A 19,455-nucleotide genomic window follows, 5' to 3' on the forward strand; every position below is an offset into this window, starting at 1 on the left:
GCCCAGCACGAGTCTACAAGAAGAAGGTTGCATAGTACTCCCTCCGTCCCGAAAAACATGTCGTGGGCGTAGTTAACTGGTAATTTTGCAAAAAAAACCTCGTGGTTTGAAAAGCGTTTCAAACAAGTCCCTCCACCCCGTCTTCTTCCTCCGTCCGTCGCCTGCACGTCGCCAGGGGCCGGCGCCGCCCAGCTGCGTGATTCGCCAGGGGCTGGCGAGCCCAACTGAGCTCCTCCGTCGTCGCCAAGTACATGCTCTCGCCGCCATCAGCAGTTACCTCCTCCACCGCTGCAGCCCAGATCTGCGCCGCCGCGGTACCCTCCCGCTGCGATTACCCGCGGCGTCGCCGGAATCTCCCACTACGTCTTCCTCGAGGCCATGCGCGTTCCTCCTCGAGCTCGCCCGCATCCTCCTCAAGCCCGCGCACGTCTTCCTCGTGCTCCCGCGCGTCCTCCTCGAGCTCCGGCGCGTGCGCTGCCGTGATCTCCTACCGGCGTCGCCGGAGGCTGCCTCCACGATCCGGTGGACCAGGAGCACGCGCACGTGATCCTCAATCTCCAGCGCGACCTCGTCGATCTCCCACGCCCGCGCACCCGTGCTGCTCCTTCTCCCCTGCCCACGCACCCGTGCGGCTGCTTCTCCCCTGTCGCCGGTGGTTTCTGCCCGTGCTGCTGCTGCTCCGCTGACCCTGCCCGTACTGCTGCTGCTCCACTGACCCTGCCCGTGCTGCTGCTGCTCCACTGAGCTGCCTGTGCTGCTGCTCCTTGACCCTGCCCGTGCTGCTGTTGCTCTACTCTGCACCCTGAAGAAGGTACAGTAAAAATGTGTGATGGTGATGTAAAACTTCAATTGGAGAAAAATAATTCTGCTTGTGATGGTGATGTAAAACTGTGTGTGATGGAGCAGAAAAATACTTCTGCTTATGGTGCCCAGTGGATACAAATCTGATTGAAAATGTACATGGACCACAACTTAGTTTCAGTTTTGTTGGTCTACTAGTTACTCCAACAGTAGAAGAGCAGAACATGCTTGCTTCTTCCTCATTTATCTATCATTAGTACTGAATCACTAAATGAACAATGGGAGTAATTCACTAAATAGTGTCACTTATTTAGTGTTAACACTGATTTAGTAACACTAAACAGAGGAGTATGGCAGCAGCAATTCAGTTAACACTGATTCAGTTAACAGTCAACAGTTTCATTTGAATTACAGTGAACTTTTAAAGTTAACAGTCAACAGTTTTTGATCAAATTTTTAAAGTTAACAGTCAACAGTTTTTGAATTATAGTGAATTACAGTTAACAGTCTTTGATCAAATTTTCATCACACAGAGAAAGGGAGTGAATTAATTTCTGAAGAAATAGATAGAATGCACAAGTTTCAGTTCATAATGAGAATAGAATTATTTGTTCTGTAACTTGATCAAAATAGCACTACATACTTTGACACTACATATTTTCAGGGGTACTAAAAATGCATAATGCTCATATGTTCAGGGGTACCAAATGTTCAGAAGATATCAGTAAATGCACCAAGAGCAACTAGTCATGCTATCTTGACAGCAATTAGCAGGACTATTGCCTTAGATGCTTCTCTACTCTACTCTACTGCTATGCTATGCTACATCACATCACATCAAATCAGGAGTGATTTACAACACTCTGTTTTGCACTCAATCAATTTCTTATCTAAGCTCCCATGCTCATATATAGAGGTCCTAGGAACTCTGTCAGTCCTGTCATTTAAAGTCCAATAATTCTTTTAATTCAGTTAAAATGTTGTTGATTGAGTTAAAACCGGCATCTTTTCATTATTGAAAATTCAGTTAAAATGCAGTGTTAAAACTGTAGCTATCTACTCATGACCATATCTAGCAGAAGTGTTGACATTAGTACTCCTCCTACCACTTTGTGTGTGTATTCTTGTTATGGTACCATGGTGTACTTATCTTTTGTCATTGATGGCAGGAACACATAAATATGGATTTGAACTTGATGCCTCAAGAGGAAGACGATGAAGACATTAATTTGAATTGGGTCCCTGGAGAGGAGGAACCTCAAGTGGCAGAAAATGGAGATATGGATTTGAACTTGATGCCTCAAGAGGAAGACGATGAAGGCATTAATTTGAATTGGGTCCCTGGAGAGGAGGAACCTCAAGTGGCAGAGAATGGAGATATGGATTTGAACTTGATGCCTCAAGAGGAAGACGATGAAGCTATGAATTGGATGCCTCAAGAAGATGAAGCTCAAGAGAATGAAGCTCAAGAGGAAGAGGATGAAGTTATGAATTGGATACTTCAAGAGAAAAGAAGAGAATTGTCAGATAAGGAGAGGCACGGTGTTTACTTTGCCTTGCTGGTAATCAAGCTCAGAGATGGGTCCGTTCAACCAGACGACAAGCTGCTAGTCTCAAACCTGTTGGACATAAGTGTACGATCTGTTGAAAGAATCTGGGAAGAAGCCAAAAAGCAAATTGCCGATGGCAAAGAAGTAGATGTCTCAAGCAAGAAGCCAGGAAGGTCTGGCCGAAAGAGAAAGGAGCTGGATCTAGAGAGGACCTCAACAATCCCACTAAATAAAAGAAGGACAATTCAATCTCTGGCACGGTCTCTAGGTGTGGCCCGATCGACCCTACATAAGAGGTTCCAGCTGAATGAGCTCAACCGCATCACAAGCACCGTGAAGCCTCACCTCAAGCTAGAGAACAAGCTTGCGAGATTGAAATTTTGTATGTCCATGATCGATGACAATTCAATCTCAACTTCTCGGGCTATGTTTAAACCAATGACGAATATGGTTCACATCGATGAGAAGTGGTTTGACATGACGAGAGTGAAGAATAGTTACTATGTACTTCCAGGAGAACCTGAGCTGAAGCGCACCGTGTCAAACACTCACAGCATTGGGAAGGTGATGTTCCTAACAGTTGTTGCCAGGCCTCGATATAACAATGAGGGGGAGCTAACATTCTACGGGAAGATTGGCATTTGGGCATTCGTTGAAGAGACTGAGGCGAAGCGGACAAGTCATAACAGAACAAAGGGAACAAAAGTGTTGACATCAGTGAAGGTAACTAGGTCTATGTGCAGAGATTATCTAATCAATAAGGTTATCCCGGCAATTCAGGATAAGTGGCCTGACGATGACGAGGGAGCAACAATATTCCTCCAACAGGATAATGCAAAGCCCCATGTCCTTCCCAATGATGTAGCTTTTCGAGAAGCTGTGGAACAAACTGATCTTGACATCCGATTGCTACAACAGCCCCCAAATAGCCCTGAGTTAAATTGTTTGGACCTCTGCTTCCATACCTCTCTCCAGTCTCTAACCGACTGCAGGTCACCCACAAACATCCAGGAACTGGTACAGGGTGTGGAAGAGGAATTCAAGAACTACGATCCCGACAAGTTGCACAGAAGCTTTATCACATTAGAAGCAGTTATGTTTGAAGTTATGAAAGCCAAAGGAGGAAATCAATATAAGTTGCCCCACTTGCACAAGGATCGCATTCAGAATGCTGGCGGGGAAATCATCAGTGTATATTGCGACAGTCGGGTAGTTGTTGATACTAGGGCCATTATAGAAGAAATGGAAATTGCAATAGGAAAAGAAAATGATAGGAAAGAATTGGCTAAAGAAGGGAGAAGAAAGAAAAGTAAAGGGAAGGGAAGGGAAGAAGTGGCCAGAGAAAGGAAAAGAATGTAGTCAAGAGGGGGCAAAGAGGCCCTTATGTCATGTAGTCAGGTGCTCCTTGTGTATGTCTTGTGTAATCTTGTGTCAAGAGGGGACAAAGATGCCCTTATGTCATGTGTAATCTTGTGTCAAGAGGGGACAAAGAGGACCTTATGTCATGCCCTTGTGTATGCCTTGTCTAATCCTTGTATATAAACTCCTTGTTGGAATTTATTGGAATTTGGGTTATTTGGAATTTGAATTGATTTGGATTAATTTTAGTTATTTGAATTAATTTAAAATATTTGGATTAATTTGAATAATTTGAATTAAAACTGAATATTTGTGCTAACTTACTTTGCAATTTGTGCTAACTTACTTAATTATTTGTGCCATAATGTTGGCCATTTTAGAAATGCACTAATTAAATTTCTAAAATGAAGCTATAGATATACAGTGTTATGTTCTGACAATAGCTAGGTACTGTAGATAGGATAGCAAATTTGTAGAACCAGTTGAGTTAATTTGAGCAAGTCTTGAGATGATGAACTTGCTGTCAGTTGACATGATGAACTTACTGTTAATAAAAAGCACTGTTGTTATGTTATAAAAACTGTAGTATGAAAAGCAACCGAGAACAAATTAGTCCAATAGCAGTCCTTTTTTGTTTTGGATTAATTTTAGTTATTTGAGTAAATTTTGAGTAAAATGACAGTACTTCGGAAAATATGGAGTAATGCATAAATTTGTACTCCAGCAAGTTTATTGCATACTCTGACTGAACTTTAGTTTACTGTTAAATGGCACTTGGGGTTATCTAGTTGATCAGCCTCATGTTTCACTTTATTCCTCCTTTGCTGTGGACTGGGGGTTATCTAGCAGATTTCCATGCATGGTTGATTGGTCAGAAAAATAACTAACCCAGCCAGCTCTCATGTGGCTCTAGATTAGACCCCAATTGTTGAATTGTTCATAATACTCCAAAAATGATGGAGTACTACTGTTCATATGCATGCAAGATTGTAACTGTGCAAAATACCCCAAACTCTAAACTAACAGAACTAGTGCAAAAGTGTTGATAATCTAGAGGCTCTTTTCAACTAGCAGAACTGTGTACTCCTACTAATAGTAGGACTACTACTAGTAATCTAGAGGCTCTTGTAAGCTAATGTTTACAACCAGAAAATGGACAGATTTAAAAATATCGCACATGTTATATTTGCAACACAAATAGAAGGGGGGATCTTATTTTACTGGTGGATCTTGATCAATGGCTATGTAAAGAATTTGAATCAATTTCTACACAACAATACTGAATTGGGGGAAAGAATGAGAGGAGCCCAACATGAGAAGTGATGGACTATGGATACCGTTGCAATCAAAACCTTTTCTCAGTTAATTGGCAAAAAATAAATGCTGTAAGAAGAAGCGAGGCCACCAACACCCAGAACATGGTAAACAACGATGGCCTCCACTTCAAAAAGAGGATCATTGTTTCTGAAGCAAGTAACTTGCTCAGCATGTTTCTAAAGCCAGTAACTTGCTCGGCATGTTTCTGAAGCCAGTAAACAATGATGGCCTCCACCATGTTTCTCAAGCCAGTAACTTGCTCAACATGCAAGGAGGATCATCGTGGAGTAACTTTTAATCACATCCACTAAAATTCACAAGTTGACGGCACACTTTACAAGAGTACATTCAGTTTACAGGAGTACATTCACTAAAATTCAGTAGACAGAGAATACACACATTCAGTAAAATTCAGTTTAGAGACTACGCACGTTCAGTACATTCAGTAGATGAGTAGAGAAGAGAGGTTCATACCCAGGCTGTAGGCGTTGGTGACGGAGATGACCCAGGCTGGAGAAGATTTGTAGCCGCCGCCGCTGCTGCCAAGTGAGCAGGGACGACCCACTGGACAGCCGCCGCTGCTGCCGCGGTGTCGCAGGCGCGGGTCTTCCACCAGAGAAACAACGAAGAAGAAGCCGCCGCGGTCGTATTCCTAGTGGAGTTAGTGGAGTTGTCGTCGCCGTCTTCAACACTCGCAAATCCACAAGCTTTAGGTTGCTGTCGTCGTTAGGCTCATCGGCGTTTACCTTGTTGCATCTCCTGTCGCCATGGGGCTCGTCGGCCTCATCGACCTTTAGATTGTTGGTGATGGTCAGGATCCAACGCCTCCGGGCTCACTAACGCCGGTTCCTACGCAGCCGGAGCAGAGCGCGGCGGTAGCCGGGGAAATCGAAGATTTTTATGAGGAAGGGGGAGCTTGGGGAGGCAGGCGAGGGGCAGGTGCGGCAGCGGAGCAGGAGGCAGGTGCGGCGACGGAGCGGGGGAGCAGGGAGCTGCGTTCGCGGGGAGCAGCGCAGCTGCGGCGGCGGGGAGCAGCGCAGATGCGGCTTCTGTCGGAGGAGGACGACGAGGGAGCGCGGGTTTGGTCGGGAGAAATTAGAGGTTTTTTTTGCAAAATCGCCCTCGCGACATGTTTTTCGGGACGGAGGGAGTAGACATCAAATACCCATCTGTTAGCTTAGCATATGATCATTCAGTTTATTGCTATTGCTTTCTTAATGTCAAATACATATTCCTTCAATTATGAGATTATGCAACTCCTGGATACTAGAGGAATACCTTGTGTGATTGTTGGGGAACGTAGTAATTTCAAAAAAAAATCCTATGCACATGCAAGATCATGGTGATGCATAGCACCAAGAGGGGAGAGTGTGTCCACGTACCCTCGTAGACCGAAAGCGGAAGCGTTAGCACAACGCGGTTGATGTAGTCGTACGTCTTCATGATCCGACTGATCAAGTACCGAACGCACGGCACCTCCGAGTTCAGCACACGTTCAGCTCGATGACGTCCCTCGAACTCCGATCCAGCCGAGCTTTGAGGGAGAGTTCCGTCAGCACGACGGCGTGGTGACGATGATGATGTTCTACCGACGCAGGGCTTCGCTTTAGCACCGCTATGATATTATCGAGGTGGATTATCGTGGAGGGGGGCAGCGCACACGGCTAAGAGATCCAAGGGATCAATTGTTGTGTCTAGAGGTGCCCCCCTATCCCCGTATATAAAGGAGCAAGGGGGAGGCTGGCCAGCCTTGGAGCGCACCAAGGAGGGGAGAAGTCCTCCTCCTAGTAGGAGTAGGACTCCCCTCTTTCCTAGTCCAACTAGGAAAAGGAAGGGGGGAGGAAGAAGAGGGAAAGGAGAAGGAAAGGGGGGCTCCCTAGTCCAATTCGGATCCCCTATAGGGAGGGGGCACAGCTTGCCCTTGTGGGCTGCCTTCCCTCTTCCCTATGGCCCATGTAGGCCCAATAGTCCCCCCGGGGTTTCCGATAACCCCCTAGCACTCTAATAAATACCCGAATCACTCGGAACCTTTCCGCTGTCCAAATATAGTCGTCCTATATATCGATCTTTACGTCTCGACCATTTCCAGACTCCTTGTCATGTCCCCGATCTCATCCAAGACTCCTAAATACGTTCGGTACATCAAAACACATAAACTCATAATATAACTGTCATCGAACTTTAAGCGTGCGGACCCTACGGGTTTGAGAACTATGTAGACATGACCGAGACACGTCTCCGGTCAATAACCAATAGCGGAACCTGGATGCTCATATTGGCTCCCACATATTCTACGAAGATCTTTATCGGTCAAACCGCATAACAACATACGTTGTTCCCTTTGTCATCGGTATGTTACCTGCCCGAGATTCGATCGTCAGTATCTCAATACCTAGTTCAATCTCGTTACCGGCAAGTCTCTTTACTCGTTCCGTAATACATAATCCTGCAACTAACTCATTAGTTACAACGCTTGCAAGGCTTATAGTGATGTGCATTACCAAGTGGGCCTAGAGATACCTCTCCGATAATCAAAGTGACAAATCCTTATCTCGAAATACGCCAACCCAACAAGTACCTTCAGAGACACCTGTAGAGCACCTTTATAATCACCCAGTTACATTGTGACGTTTGGTAGCACACACAGTGTTCCTTTGGTAAACGGGAGTTGCATAATCTCATACTTATAGGAACATGTATAAGTCATGAAGAAAGCAATAGCAACATACTAAACGATCAAGTGCTAAGCTAACAGAATGGGTCAAGTCAATCACATCATTCTCCTAATGATGTGATCCCGTTAATCAAATGACAACTCATGTCTATGGTTAGGAAACTTAACCATCTTTGATTAACGAGCTAGTCAAGTAGAGGCATACTAGTGACATTATGTTTGTCTATGTATTCACACATGTATTATGTTTCCGGTTAATAAAATTCTAGCATGAATAATAAACATTTATCATGAAATAAGGAAATAAATAATAACTTTATTATTGCCTCTAGGGCATATTTCCTTCAGTATCCCACTTGCACTAGAGTTAATAATCTAGTTCACATCGCCATGTGATTTAACACCAATATTCATATATGTATATGATTAACACCCATAGTTCACATCGTCATGTGATCAACACCCAAAGGGTTTACTAGAGTCAATAATCTAGTACACATTGCTATGTGATTAACACCCAAAAAGTACTAAGGTGTGATCATGTTTTGCTCGTGAGAGAAGTTTAGTCAATGGGTCTGTCACATTCAGAGCCGTATGTATTTTGCAAAAAATATTCTATGTCTACAATGCTCTGTATGGAGCTAACTCTAGCTAATTGCTCCCACTTTCAATATGTATCTAGATTGAGACTTAGAGTCATCTGGATTAGTGTCAAATCTTGCATCGACCTAACCCTTTATGATGAACCTCTTGTCACCTCCATAATCGAGAAACATATCCTTATTCCACTAAGGATAATTTTGACCAATGTCCAGTGATCTACTCCTAGATCACTATCGTACTCCCTTGCCAAACCAAGGGAGAGTATACAATAGGTCTGGTCCATAGCATGGCATATTTTTATAGAACCTATGACTGAGGCATAGGGAATGACTTTCATTCTCTTTCTATTTTCTGTCGTGGTCGGGATTTGAGTCTTACTTAATTTCATACCTTTGCAACACATGCAAGAACTCTTTCTTTGACTGTTCCATTTTGAACTACTTCAAAATCTTGTCAAGGTATGTACTCATTGAAAATCTTATCAAGCGTCTTGATCTATCTCAATAAATCTTGATGCTCAATATGTAAGTAGCTTTACTGAGGTCTTTCTTTTAAATAACTCCTTTCAAACACTTCTTTATGCTTTCCGAAAAAAATCTACATCATTTCTGCTCAACAATATGTCACTCACATATACTTATCAGAAAGGCTGTAGTGCTCCCACTCATTTTATTGTAAATACAAGCTTCACTGCAAGTCCGTATAAAACTATATGCTTTGATCAACTTATCAAAGCGTATATTCCAACTGTGAGATGCTTGCACCAGTCCATAGATGGATCGCTGGAGCTTGCACATTTTGTTAGCACATTTAGGATTGACAAAACCTTCTGGTTGCATCATATACAACTCTTCTTTAAGAAAACTATTAAGGAATGCAGTTTTGACATCCATTTGCCAGATTTCATAAAATGTGGCAATTGCTAACATGATTCGTACAGATTTAAGCATCGCTACAGTTGAGAAAATCTCATTGTAGTTGCTACCTCTTGAGCACTGCGTTGGATTTCCCCGAAGAGGAGAGGATGATGCAGCAAAGTAGCGTAAGTATATCCCTTAGTTTTTGAGAACACGCACAAGTCCCTCGTACCTATACAAAACGATAGCTACTCGCAACCAACGCGATTAGGGGTTGTCAATCCCTTCACGGTCACTTACGAGAGTGATATCTGATAGAGATGATAAATAATATTTTTGGTATTTTTGGTAGATATATGCAAAGTGAAAAGTAAAAGGCAAAGTAAAAACAAAGCAAGTAAATAAAGCGACAGAGATCGATATGATGAGTATAGACCCGGGGGCCATAGGTTTCACTAGTGGCTTCTCTCAAGAGCATCGATATTCTACGGTGGGTGAACAAATTACTGTTGAGCAATTGACAGAATTGAGCATAGTTATGAGCATATCTAGGTAATGATCATGTATATAGGCATCACGTCCGAGACAAGTAGATCGAAACGATTCTGCATCTACTACTATTACTCCACTCATCGACCGCTATCCAGCATGCATCTAGAGTATTAAGTTAACAACAGAGTAGCGCCTTAAGCAAGATGACATGATGTAGAGGGATAAATTCATGCAATGTGATAAAAAACCCATCTTGTTATCCCCGATGGCAACAATACAATACGTGCCTTGCAACCCTTTCTGTCACTGGGTAAGGACACCGCAAGATTGAAACCCAAGCTAAGCACTTCTCCCATTGCAAGAACTACCAATCTAGTTGGCCAAACCAAAAAGGATAATTCGAAGAGACTTGCAAAGATAACTCAATCATACATAAAAGAATTCAGAGAAGATTCAAATATTTTCCATAGATAATACTGGATCATAAACCCACAATTCATCGGTCTCAACAATCACACTGCAAAAAGAAGATTACATCAAATAGATCTCCACAAGAGAGGGGGAGAACATTGTATTGAGATCCAAAAAGAGAGAAGAAGCCATCTAGCTACTAGTTATGGACCCGGAGGTCTGAAGTAAACTACTCACACTTCATCGGAGGGGCTATGGTGTTGATGTAGAAGCCCTCCATGGTGGATGCCCCCTCCGGCGGAGCTCCGGAACAGGCCCCAAGATGGGATCTCGTGGATACAGAAGGTTGCGATGGTGGAATTAGGTTTTTGGCTCCCTTTCTGATCTATCGGGGGTACGTAGGTATATATAGGAGGAAGGAGAACGTCGGTGGAGCAACAGGCGGCCCACGAGGTAGGTAGTGCGCCCAGGGGGCGCCCTCCACCCTCGTGACCGCCTCCGGCACTCCTTGGAGTAGGTTCCAAGTCTCCTGGATCATGTTCGGTGAGAAAATCACGTTCCCAAAGGTTTCATTCCGTTTGGACTCCGTTTGATATTCCGTTTCTTCGAAACACTGAAATAGGCAAAAAAAATAGCAATTTTGGGTTGGGCCTTCGGTTAATAGGTTAGTCCCAAAAATAATATAAAAGTGGAAAATAAAGCCCAATATAGTCCAAAACAGTAGATAAAGTAGCATGGAGCAATCAAAAATTATAGATACGTTGGAGACGTATCAGGCATCCCCAAGCTTAATTCCCGCTCGTCCTCAAGTAGGTAAATTATAAAAAAAGAATTTTTGATGCGGAGTGATACTTTGGCATAATTTCAGTGTAAATATTCTTAATTGTGATATGAATATTCAGATCCGAAAGATTCAAGACAAAAGTTCATATTGACACAAAAAATAATAATACTTCAAGCATACTAATCAAAGCAATCATGTCTTCTCAAAATAACATGGCAAAAGAAAGTTCATCCCTACAAAATCATATAGTTAGGCTATGCTTCATTTTCATCACACAAAGATGTTCCCAACTTCTATACCCCCGATGACAAGCCAAGCAATTATTTCATACTTAAATAATCTCAAACTTTTTCAACCTTCACGCAATACATGAGCGTGAGCCATGGATATAGCACTATGGGTGTAATAGAATATGATGATGGGGATTGTGTGGAGAAGACAAAAAAGGAGAAAGTCTCACATTGACAAGGATAATCAATGGGCTATGTTGATGCCCGTCAATTGATGTCAACATGAGGAGTAGGGATTGCCATGCAACGGATGCACTAGAGCTATGGATGCTCAACAAAAGAAAACTAGTGGGTGTGCATCCAACTCGCTTGCTCATGAAGACCTAGGGCATTTGAGGAAGCCCATCGTAGGAATATACAAGCCAAGTTCTATAATGAAAGATTCCCACTAGTATAAAAAGACAACTTATGAGACTCACTACATGAAGAACAAGGTGCTACTTTGAAGCACAATATATGAGACTCACTACGTGAAGAACAAGGTGCTACTTTGAAGCACAAGTGTGGAAAAGAGATAGTAGCATTGCCTTTTTTCTTTTCTCTTTTTTTATTTTTTTTGGGCCTTTCCTTTTTTTCTTTTGGCCTTTCTTCTTTTTTGGGGCAATGCTCTAATAATGATGATCATCACACTTCTATTGATTACAACATAAGGATTACAACTCGGAACTTAGAACAAGATATGACTCTATATGAATGCCTCCGGCGGTGTACCAGGATGGTGCAATGAATCAAGAGTGACATGTATGAAAAATAATGCATGGTAGCCTTGCCACAAATACGATGTCAACTACATGATCATGCAATGGCAATATGACAAAAGTAATGTATGTCATGATGATGATGGTGGAAGTTGCATGGCAATATAACTCGGAATGGCTATGGAAATGCCATAATAGGTAGGTATGGTGGCTGTTTTGAGGTAGATATAAGGAGGTTTAAGTGTGATAGAGCGTATCATATCACGGGGTTTGGATGCACCGGCGAAGTTTGCACCAACTCTCAAGGTGAGAAAGGGCAATGCACGGTACCGAAGAGGCTAGCAAAGGCGGAAAGGTGAGAGTGCGTATAATCCCTGGACTCAGCATTAGTCGAAAGAACTCATATACTTATTGCAAAGATTTAGAAGTCATCAAAAATCAAGTACTACACGCATGCTCCTAGGGGGATAGATTGGTAGGAAAAGACCATCGCTCGTCCCCGACCGTCACTCATAAGGATGCACAAGTCAGGTACACTTCATGTTTCAAATTTGTTACACAACTTTAACCATACGTGCATGCTACGGGACTTGCAAACTTCAACACAAGCATTTCTCAAATTCATAATCACCCAACTAGCACGACTTTGATATTACCACCTCCATATCTCAAAACAATTATCAAGCATCAAATTTATCTTAGTATTCAATTCACTCAAAAGAAACTTTCACATATCTTGAATACCAAGTATATTAACATTAAGCAAATTACCATGCTATTAGCGACTCTCCAAAATAATCTAAGTGAAGCATGAGAGATCAATAGTTTCTTTAAAACAAATCCACCACCGTGCTCTAAAAGATATAAGTGAAGCACTAGAGCAAAAATTATCAAGCTCAAAAGATATAAGTGAAGCACATAGAGTATTCTAACAAATTCCAATTCATGTATGGCTCTCTCAAAAGGTGTGTACAGCAAGGATGATTGTGGTATACTAACAAGCAAATACACAAATAATACAAGACACTCCAAGCAAAACACATATCATGTGGTGAATAAAAATATAGCTCCAAGTAAATTACCGATGGAAGTGGACGAAAGAGGGGATGCCTTCCGGGGCATCCCCAAGCTTTGACTTTTTGGTGTCCTTGGATTATCTTGGGGGTGCCATGGGAATCCCCAAGCTTAGGCTCTTGCCACTCCTTGTTCCATAATCCATCAAAAGAATTCACCCAAAACTTGAAAACTTCACAACACAAAACTCAACAGAAATCTCGTGAGCTCTGTTAGAGAAAGAAAACAAAAGACTACTTCAAGGTACTGTAATTAACTCATTCATTATTTATATTGATGTTAAACCTACTGTATTCCAACTTCTCTATGGATTATAAACTATTTTACTAGCCATAGATTCATCAAAATAAGCAAACAACACACGCAGAACAGAATCTGTCAAAAACAGAACAGTCTGTAGCAATCTGTAAGTAACGCAAACTTCTGGAACTCTAAAACTTCTACCAAAATAGGAAGTTCTGGAAACTTTGTTTATTGAACATCATCAAAAAGAATCAACGCGAAAGCACGTTCCTGTGATTTAACAAAATTATATTCGTGCGTGCAAAGTTTCTGTTTTTCAGCAGAATCAAATCAACTATCATCGTAGGTTATCCTATAGGTTCTACTTGGCACAAACATTAATTAAAACATAAAACCACATCTAACCAGAGTCTAGATGGATTATTTATTCCTAAACAGAAGAAAAAACAAAAAACACAAAATAAAATTGGGTTGTCTCCCAACAAGCGCTATCGTTTAACGCCCCTAGCTAGGCATTGATATTTCAATGATGCTCACAAGAAAGACAAGAATTAAAGCACAAAGAGAGCATCATAAAACACGTGATAGACACATCTAAGTCTAACATACTTCCTATGCATAGGCATCTTATAGGCAAACAAATTATCAAGGCAAGCAAAAACTAGCATATGCAAGGAGGCGGAAAGAAACAATAGCAATCTCAACATAACGAGAGGTAATTTATTATCATGAAAATTTCTACGACCATATTTTCCTATCTCATAATAATTACATGTGGGATCGTAAGCAAATTCAACAAAATAGCTATCACATAAAATATTTTCAACACGATCCACACGCATGAAAAGTTGACACTCTTCCGAAATAGTGGGATTAACATTAACTAAAGTCATGACCTCTCCAAACCCACTTTTATCAAAAATTTCATAAGATTGAATATTTGCCAAATATGTGGGATCTAGAGTTGACAACTTCCAAACCCACTTTCAATATTATTGCAAACAATATTATCAATCTCATATTCATCATGGGGATTAAATATATTTTCAAGATCATAAGAAGAATCGGATCATGATCATTGCAACAAGTAGTAGACATAGCAAAACTAGCATCCCCAAGCTTAGGGTTTTGCATATTATTAGCACAATTGACATCAAGAGAATTTATAGTAAAATCATTTAAATCATGCTTTTCATTGAGGGAGCTATCAAGCATGGGTGCAATAGCAACGATCTCATTTTTAACATAAGGAACTATAGCAAATTTGTCTTCATAAATATTGTCTTCATGGCCACAAGAATAGCAAGCATCATGTTCAACAAGGGATATTTCAATCAAATCATCAGAATCATCATTATCTATAGATTCATGCATATCATTATTTTCTTCCAAAGCAACGGTCATTCTTTCAATAAATTCTTGGACATAGACATTATGAGCAAGATTTTCATTGCAATATTTAAGTATGACGGAATTTTCAGATTTGTTGAGAGTAAAATCATACTTTTCAATCAAAGAAGCAACTTCATGAGAACCCTTAAAAACAACAAATTCTTCAATTTGTTCAATATCATAGTAACTATAAACACCCTTTGCATAAGAAGATAAGATTTCATTATCATTGAACTCGCATAGGTAGGGAATGTGTTTTTAGGGTTCTTAGAGCAACAAGTAAAATCACACATTTCACAAAGATTCCAAGCATAGCATAGCAAACTATTTATATGATACCATAAGAGTCTCCCTTTTTCAGATAAACGATGACGCACAAAATGAGCATGCTCATCTAAAGATTTCCCATCAACTAGGCTAGTTGGGGTTTCAGCACGAGCGCATAAGGATCGAAGATGATCCAAGTAGAACACTTTAAGTGGATCCATATCAATAGATTTTTGGCAAGCAAAGATTCAAGCATATAGAAGGCACAAGGAAACACAAACAAAGATACATACGGGAAGAAGGCGAACAGGAAGAAGAGGAGGAGATTGGGAAAGAGAGGGCGAATAAAACGACAAGGGTGAAGTGGGGGAGAGGAAAACGAGAGGCAAATAATGTAATGCGAGAGATAGGGATTGTGATGGGTACTTGGTATTGTTGACTTGCTTGCGTGAGCCTCCCCGGCAACGACGCCAGAAATTCTTCTTGCTACCTCTTGAGCACTGCGTTGGATTTCCCCAAAGAGGATAGGATGATGCAGCAAAGTAGCGTAAGTATTTCCCTCAGTTTTTGAGAACCAAGGTATCAATCCAGTAGGAGACCACGCACAAGTCCCCTGTACCTATACAAAATGATATCTACTCACAACCAACGTGATTAGGGGTTGTCAATCCCTTCACGGTCACTTACGAGAGTGAGATCTGATAGAGATGATAAATAATATTTTTGGTATTTTTGGTATTTTTGGTAGATAGATGCAAAGTGAAAAGTAAAAGGCAAAGTAAAAACAAAGCAAGTAAATAAAGCGACAGAGATTGATATGATGAGTATAGACCCAGGGGCCATAGGTTTCACTAGTGGCTTCTCTCAAGAGCATAGATATTCTACGGTGGGTGAACAAATTACTGTTGAGCAATTGACAGAATTGAGCATAGTTATGAGCATATCTAGGTAATGATCATGATTATAGGCATCACGTCCGAGACAAGTAGATCAAAACGATTCTGCATCTACTACTATTACTCCACTCATCGACCGCTATCTAGCATGCATATAGAGTATTAAGTTAAAAACAGAGTAACGCCTTAAGCAAGATGACATGATATAGAGGGATAAATTCATGCAATATGATAAAAACCCCATCTTGTTATCCTCGATGGCAACAATACAATACGTGCCTTGCAACCCTTTCTGTCACTGGGTAAGGACACCGCAAGATTGAACCCAAAGCTAAGCACTTCTCCCATTGCAAGAACTACCAATCTAGTTGGCCAAACCAAAAAGGATAATTCGAAGAGACTTGCAAAGATAACTCAATCATACATAAAAGAATTCAGAGAAGATTCAAATATTTTCCATAGATAATACTGGATCATAAACTCACAATTCATCGGTCTCAACAAACACACCGCAAAAAGAAGATTACATCAAATAGTTCTCCACAAGAGAGGGGGAGAACATTGTATTGAGATCCAAAAAGAGAGAAGAAGCCATCTAGCTACTAGTTATGGACCCGAAGGTCTGAAGTAAACTACTCACACTTCATCGGAGGGGCTATGGTGTTGATGTAGAAGCACTCTATGGTGGATGCCCCCTCCGGTGGAGCTCCGGAACAGGCCCCAAGATGGGATCTCGTGGATACAGAAGGTTGCGGTGGTGGAATTAGGTTTTTGGCTCCCTTTCTGATCTGTCGGGGGTACGTAGGTATATATAGGAGGAAGGAGTACGTCGGTGGAGCAACAGGGGGCCCACGAGGTAGGGGGCGCGCCAAGGGGGGGCGCGCCCTCCACCCTCGTGACCGCCTCTGGCACTTCTTGGAGTAGGGCCCAAGTCTCCTGGATCACGTTCGGTGAGAAAATCACGTTCCCGAAGGTTTCATTCCGTTTGGACTCCGTTTGATATTCCGTTTCTTCGAAACACTAAAATAGGCAAAAAAAATAGCAATTCTGGGCTGGGCCTTCGGTTAATAGGTTAGTCCCAAAAATAATATAAAAGTGGAAAATAAAGCCCAATATAGTCCAAAACAGTAGATAAAGTAGCATGGAGCAATCAAAAAATATATATACGTCGGAGACGTATCAGTAGTCAATACCTTGAACTTGTCGAAAACCTTTTTGCGACAAGTCGAGCTTTGTAGATAGTAACACTACTATCAACGTCTGTCTTCCTCTTGAAGATCCATTTATTTTTTATGGCTTGCCAATCATCGAGAAGTCCACCAAAGTCTACACTTTATTCTCATACATGGATCCTTTCTCAGATTTCAAGGCCTCCAGCCATTTCACGGAATCTGGGCTCATCATCGCTTCCTCATAGTTCGTAGGTTTATCATGGTCTAGTAACATGACTTTCAGAACAGGATTACCGTACCACTCTGGTGCGGACCGTACTCTAGAAGACCTACGAGGTTCTGTAGTAACTTGATCTGAAGTTTCATGATCATCATCATTAGCTTCCTCACTAATTGGTGTAGGAATCATTGGAACTGATTTCAGTGATGAACTATTTTCTAATTCGGGAGAAGGTACTATTACCTCATCAAGTTCTACTTTTCTCCCACTCACTTCTTTCGAGAGAAACATCTTCTCTAGAAAGGATCCATTCTTGGCAACGAATGTCTTGCCTTCAGATCTGTGATAGAAGGTGTACCCAACAGTTTCCTTTGGGTATCCTATGAAGACACATTTCTCCGATTTGGGTTCGAGCTTATCAGGTTGAAACTTTTTCACATAAGCATCACAACTCCAAACTTTAAGAAACGACATCTTAGGTTTATTGCTAAACCATAGTTCATAAGGTGTCGTCTCAATGGATTTAGATGGTGCCCTATTTAACGTGAATGCAGCTATCTCTAATGCATAACCTCAAAATGATATTGGTAAATCGGTAAGAGACATCATTGATCGCACCATATCAAATAAAGTGCGGTTATGACGTTCGGACACACCGTTACGCTGTGGTGTTCTAGGTAGCATGAGTTTGTAAAACTATTCCACATTATTTTAATTGAAGGCCAAAATCGTAACACAAATATTCATTTCCACGATTAGATCGCAGAAACTTTATTTTCTTGTTATGATAGTTTTCCACTTCACTCTGAAATTCTTTGAACCTTTCAACTATTTTAGAGTTATGTTTCATGCTCAAATCATATGTGAAGGTCAGAAATTAACGATACCCGCCACGAGCCTTAATACTCATTGGTCTGCATACATCAGTATGTATTATTTCCAACAAGTCAGTAGCTCGTTCCATTGTTCTGGAGAACGGAGTTTTAGTCATCTTGCCGAAAAGGCATGGTTCGCAAGCATCAAAATATTCATAACCAAGTGATTCCGAAAATCCATCTTTATGGAGTTTCTTCATGCACTTTACACTGACATGACCCAAATGACAGTGCCACAAGTAAGTTACACTATCATTATTAACTTTGCATCTTTTGGCATCAACATTATGAATATGTGTATCACTACGATCAAGATCGAACAAACTATTTTCATTGGGTGTATGACCATTGAAGGTTTTATTCATGTAAACAGAACAACAATTATTCTCTGACTTTAAATGAATAACCGTATTACAATAAACATGACCAAATCATATTCATGCTCAACGCAAACGCCAAATAACATTTATTTAGGTTTAACACTAATCCTGAAAGTATAGGGAGTGTGTGATGATGATCCTATCAATCTTGGAACTACTTCCAACACTCATTGTCACTTCCCCTCAACTCGTCTTTGTTTATTATGAAACTCCTGTTTCGAGTTACTAATCTTAGCAACCGAACAAGTATCAAATACTCAGGGGCTACTATAAACACTAGTAAGGCACACATCAATAACCTGTATATCAAATATACCCTTATTCACTTTGCCATCCTTCTTATCCACCAAATATTCAGGGCATTTCCATTTCCAATGACCATTTCCTTTGCAGTGTAAGCACTCAATTTCAGGCTTTGGTCCAGCTTTGGGCTTCTTTGCGGGAGTGACAACTTTCTTTTCATTCTACATGAAGTTCCCTTTCTTTCCCTTTGCCCTTTTCTTGAAACTAGTGGTCTTGTCAATCATCAACACTTGATGCTCTTTCTTGATTTCTACCTTCGTTGATTTCAACATCGCGAAGAGCTCGGGAATCATTTTCGTCATCCTTTGCATACTATAGTTCATCACGAAGTTCTACTAACTTGGCGATGGTGACTAGAGAACTCTGTCAATCACTATCTTATCTGGAAGATTAACTCCCACTTGATTCAAGTGATTGTAGTACCCAGAAAATCTGAGCACATGCTCACTAGTTGAGCAATTCTCCTCCATCTTTTAGCTATAGAACTTGTTGGAGACTTCATATCTCTCAACTCCTGGAACATCTCATATGGCCCATGACGTTCAAAACGTCATTGAAGTCCCGATTCTAAGTTGTTAAGCATGGTGCACTAAACTATCAAGTAGTCATCATATTGAGCTAGCCAAACGTTCATAACGTCTGCATCTGCTCCCACAATAGGTCCGTCACCTAGCGGTGCATCAAGGACATAATTCTTCTGTGCAGCAATGAGGACAATCCTCAGATCACGGATCCAATCCCCATCATTGCTACTAACATCTTTCAACACAGTTTTCTCTAGGAACATATCAAAGCAA

The 19,455-nt window shown here is 41.3% G+C and overlaps 1 protein-coding gene across 1 annotated transcript in view; it reads right to left on the bottom strand.

The window, feature by feature from the left end:
* Positions 1–273: 273 nt before the first annotated feature.
* The window catches only part of LOC123079009 (uncharacterized), an 84,610-nt gene continuing 65,428 nt past the window's right edge, over positions 274–19,455 (bottom strand). Inside the window, exons 3-4 of the mRNA XM_044501680.1 lie at positions 5,502–5,818; positions 274–802 (exon numbers count right to left, since the gene is read on the bottom strand). Coding sequence (XP_044357615.1) covers positions 274–802; positions 5,502–5,818 — 846 coding nt within the window. The remainder of the gene's footprint in view (positions 803–5,501; positions 5,819–19,455) is intronic.

Source organism: Triticum aestivum, chromosome 1B (assembly GCF_018294505.1).
Source record: "Triticum aestivum cultivar Chinese Spring chromosome 1B, IWGSC CS RefSeq v2.1, whole genome shotgun sequence".
NCBI lineage: Eukaryota > Viridiplantae > Streptophyta > Magnoliopsida > Poales > Poaceae > Triticum > Triticum aestivum.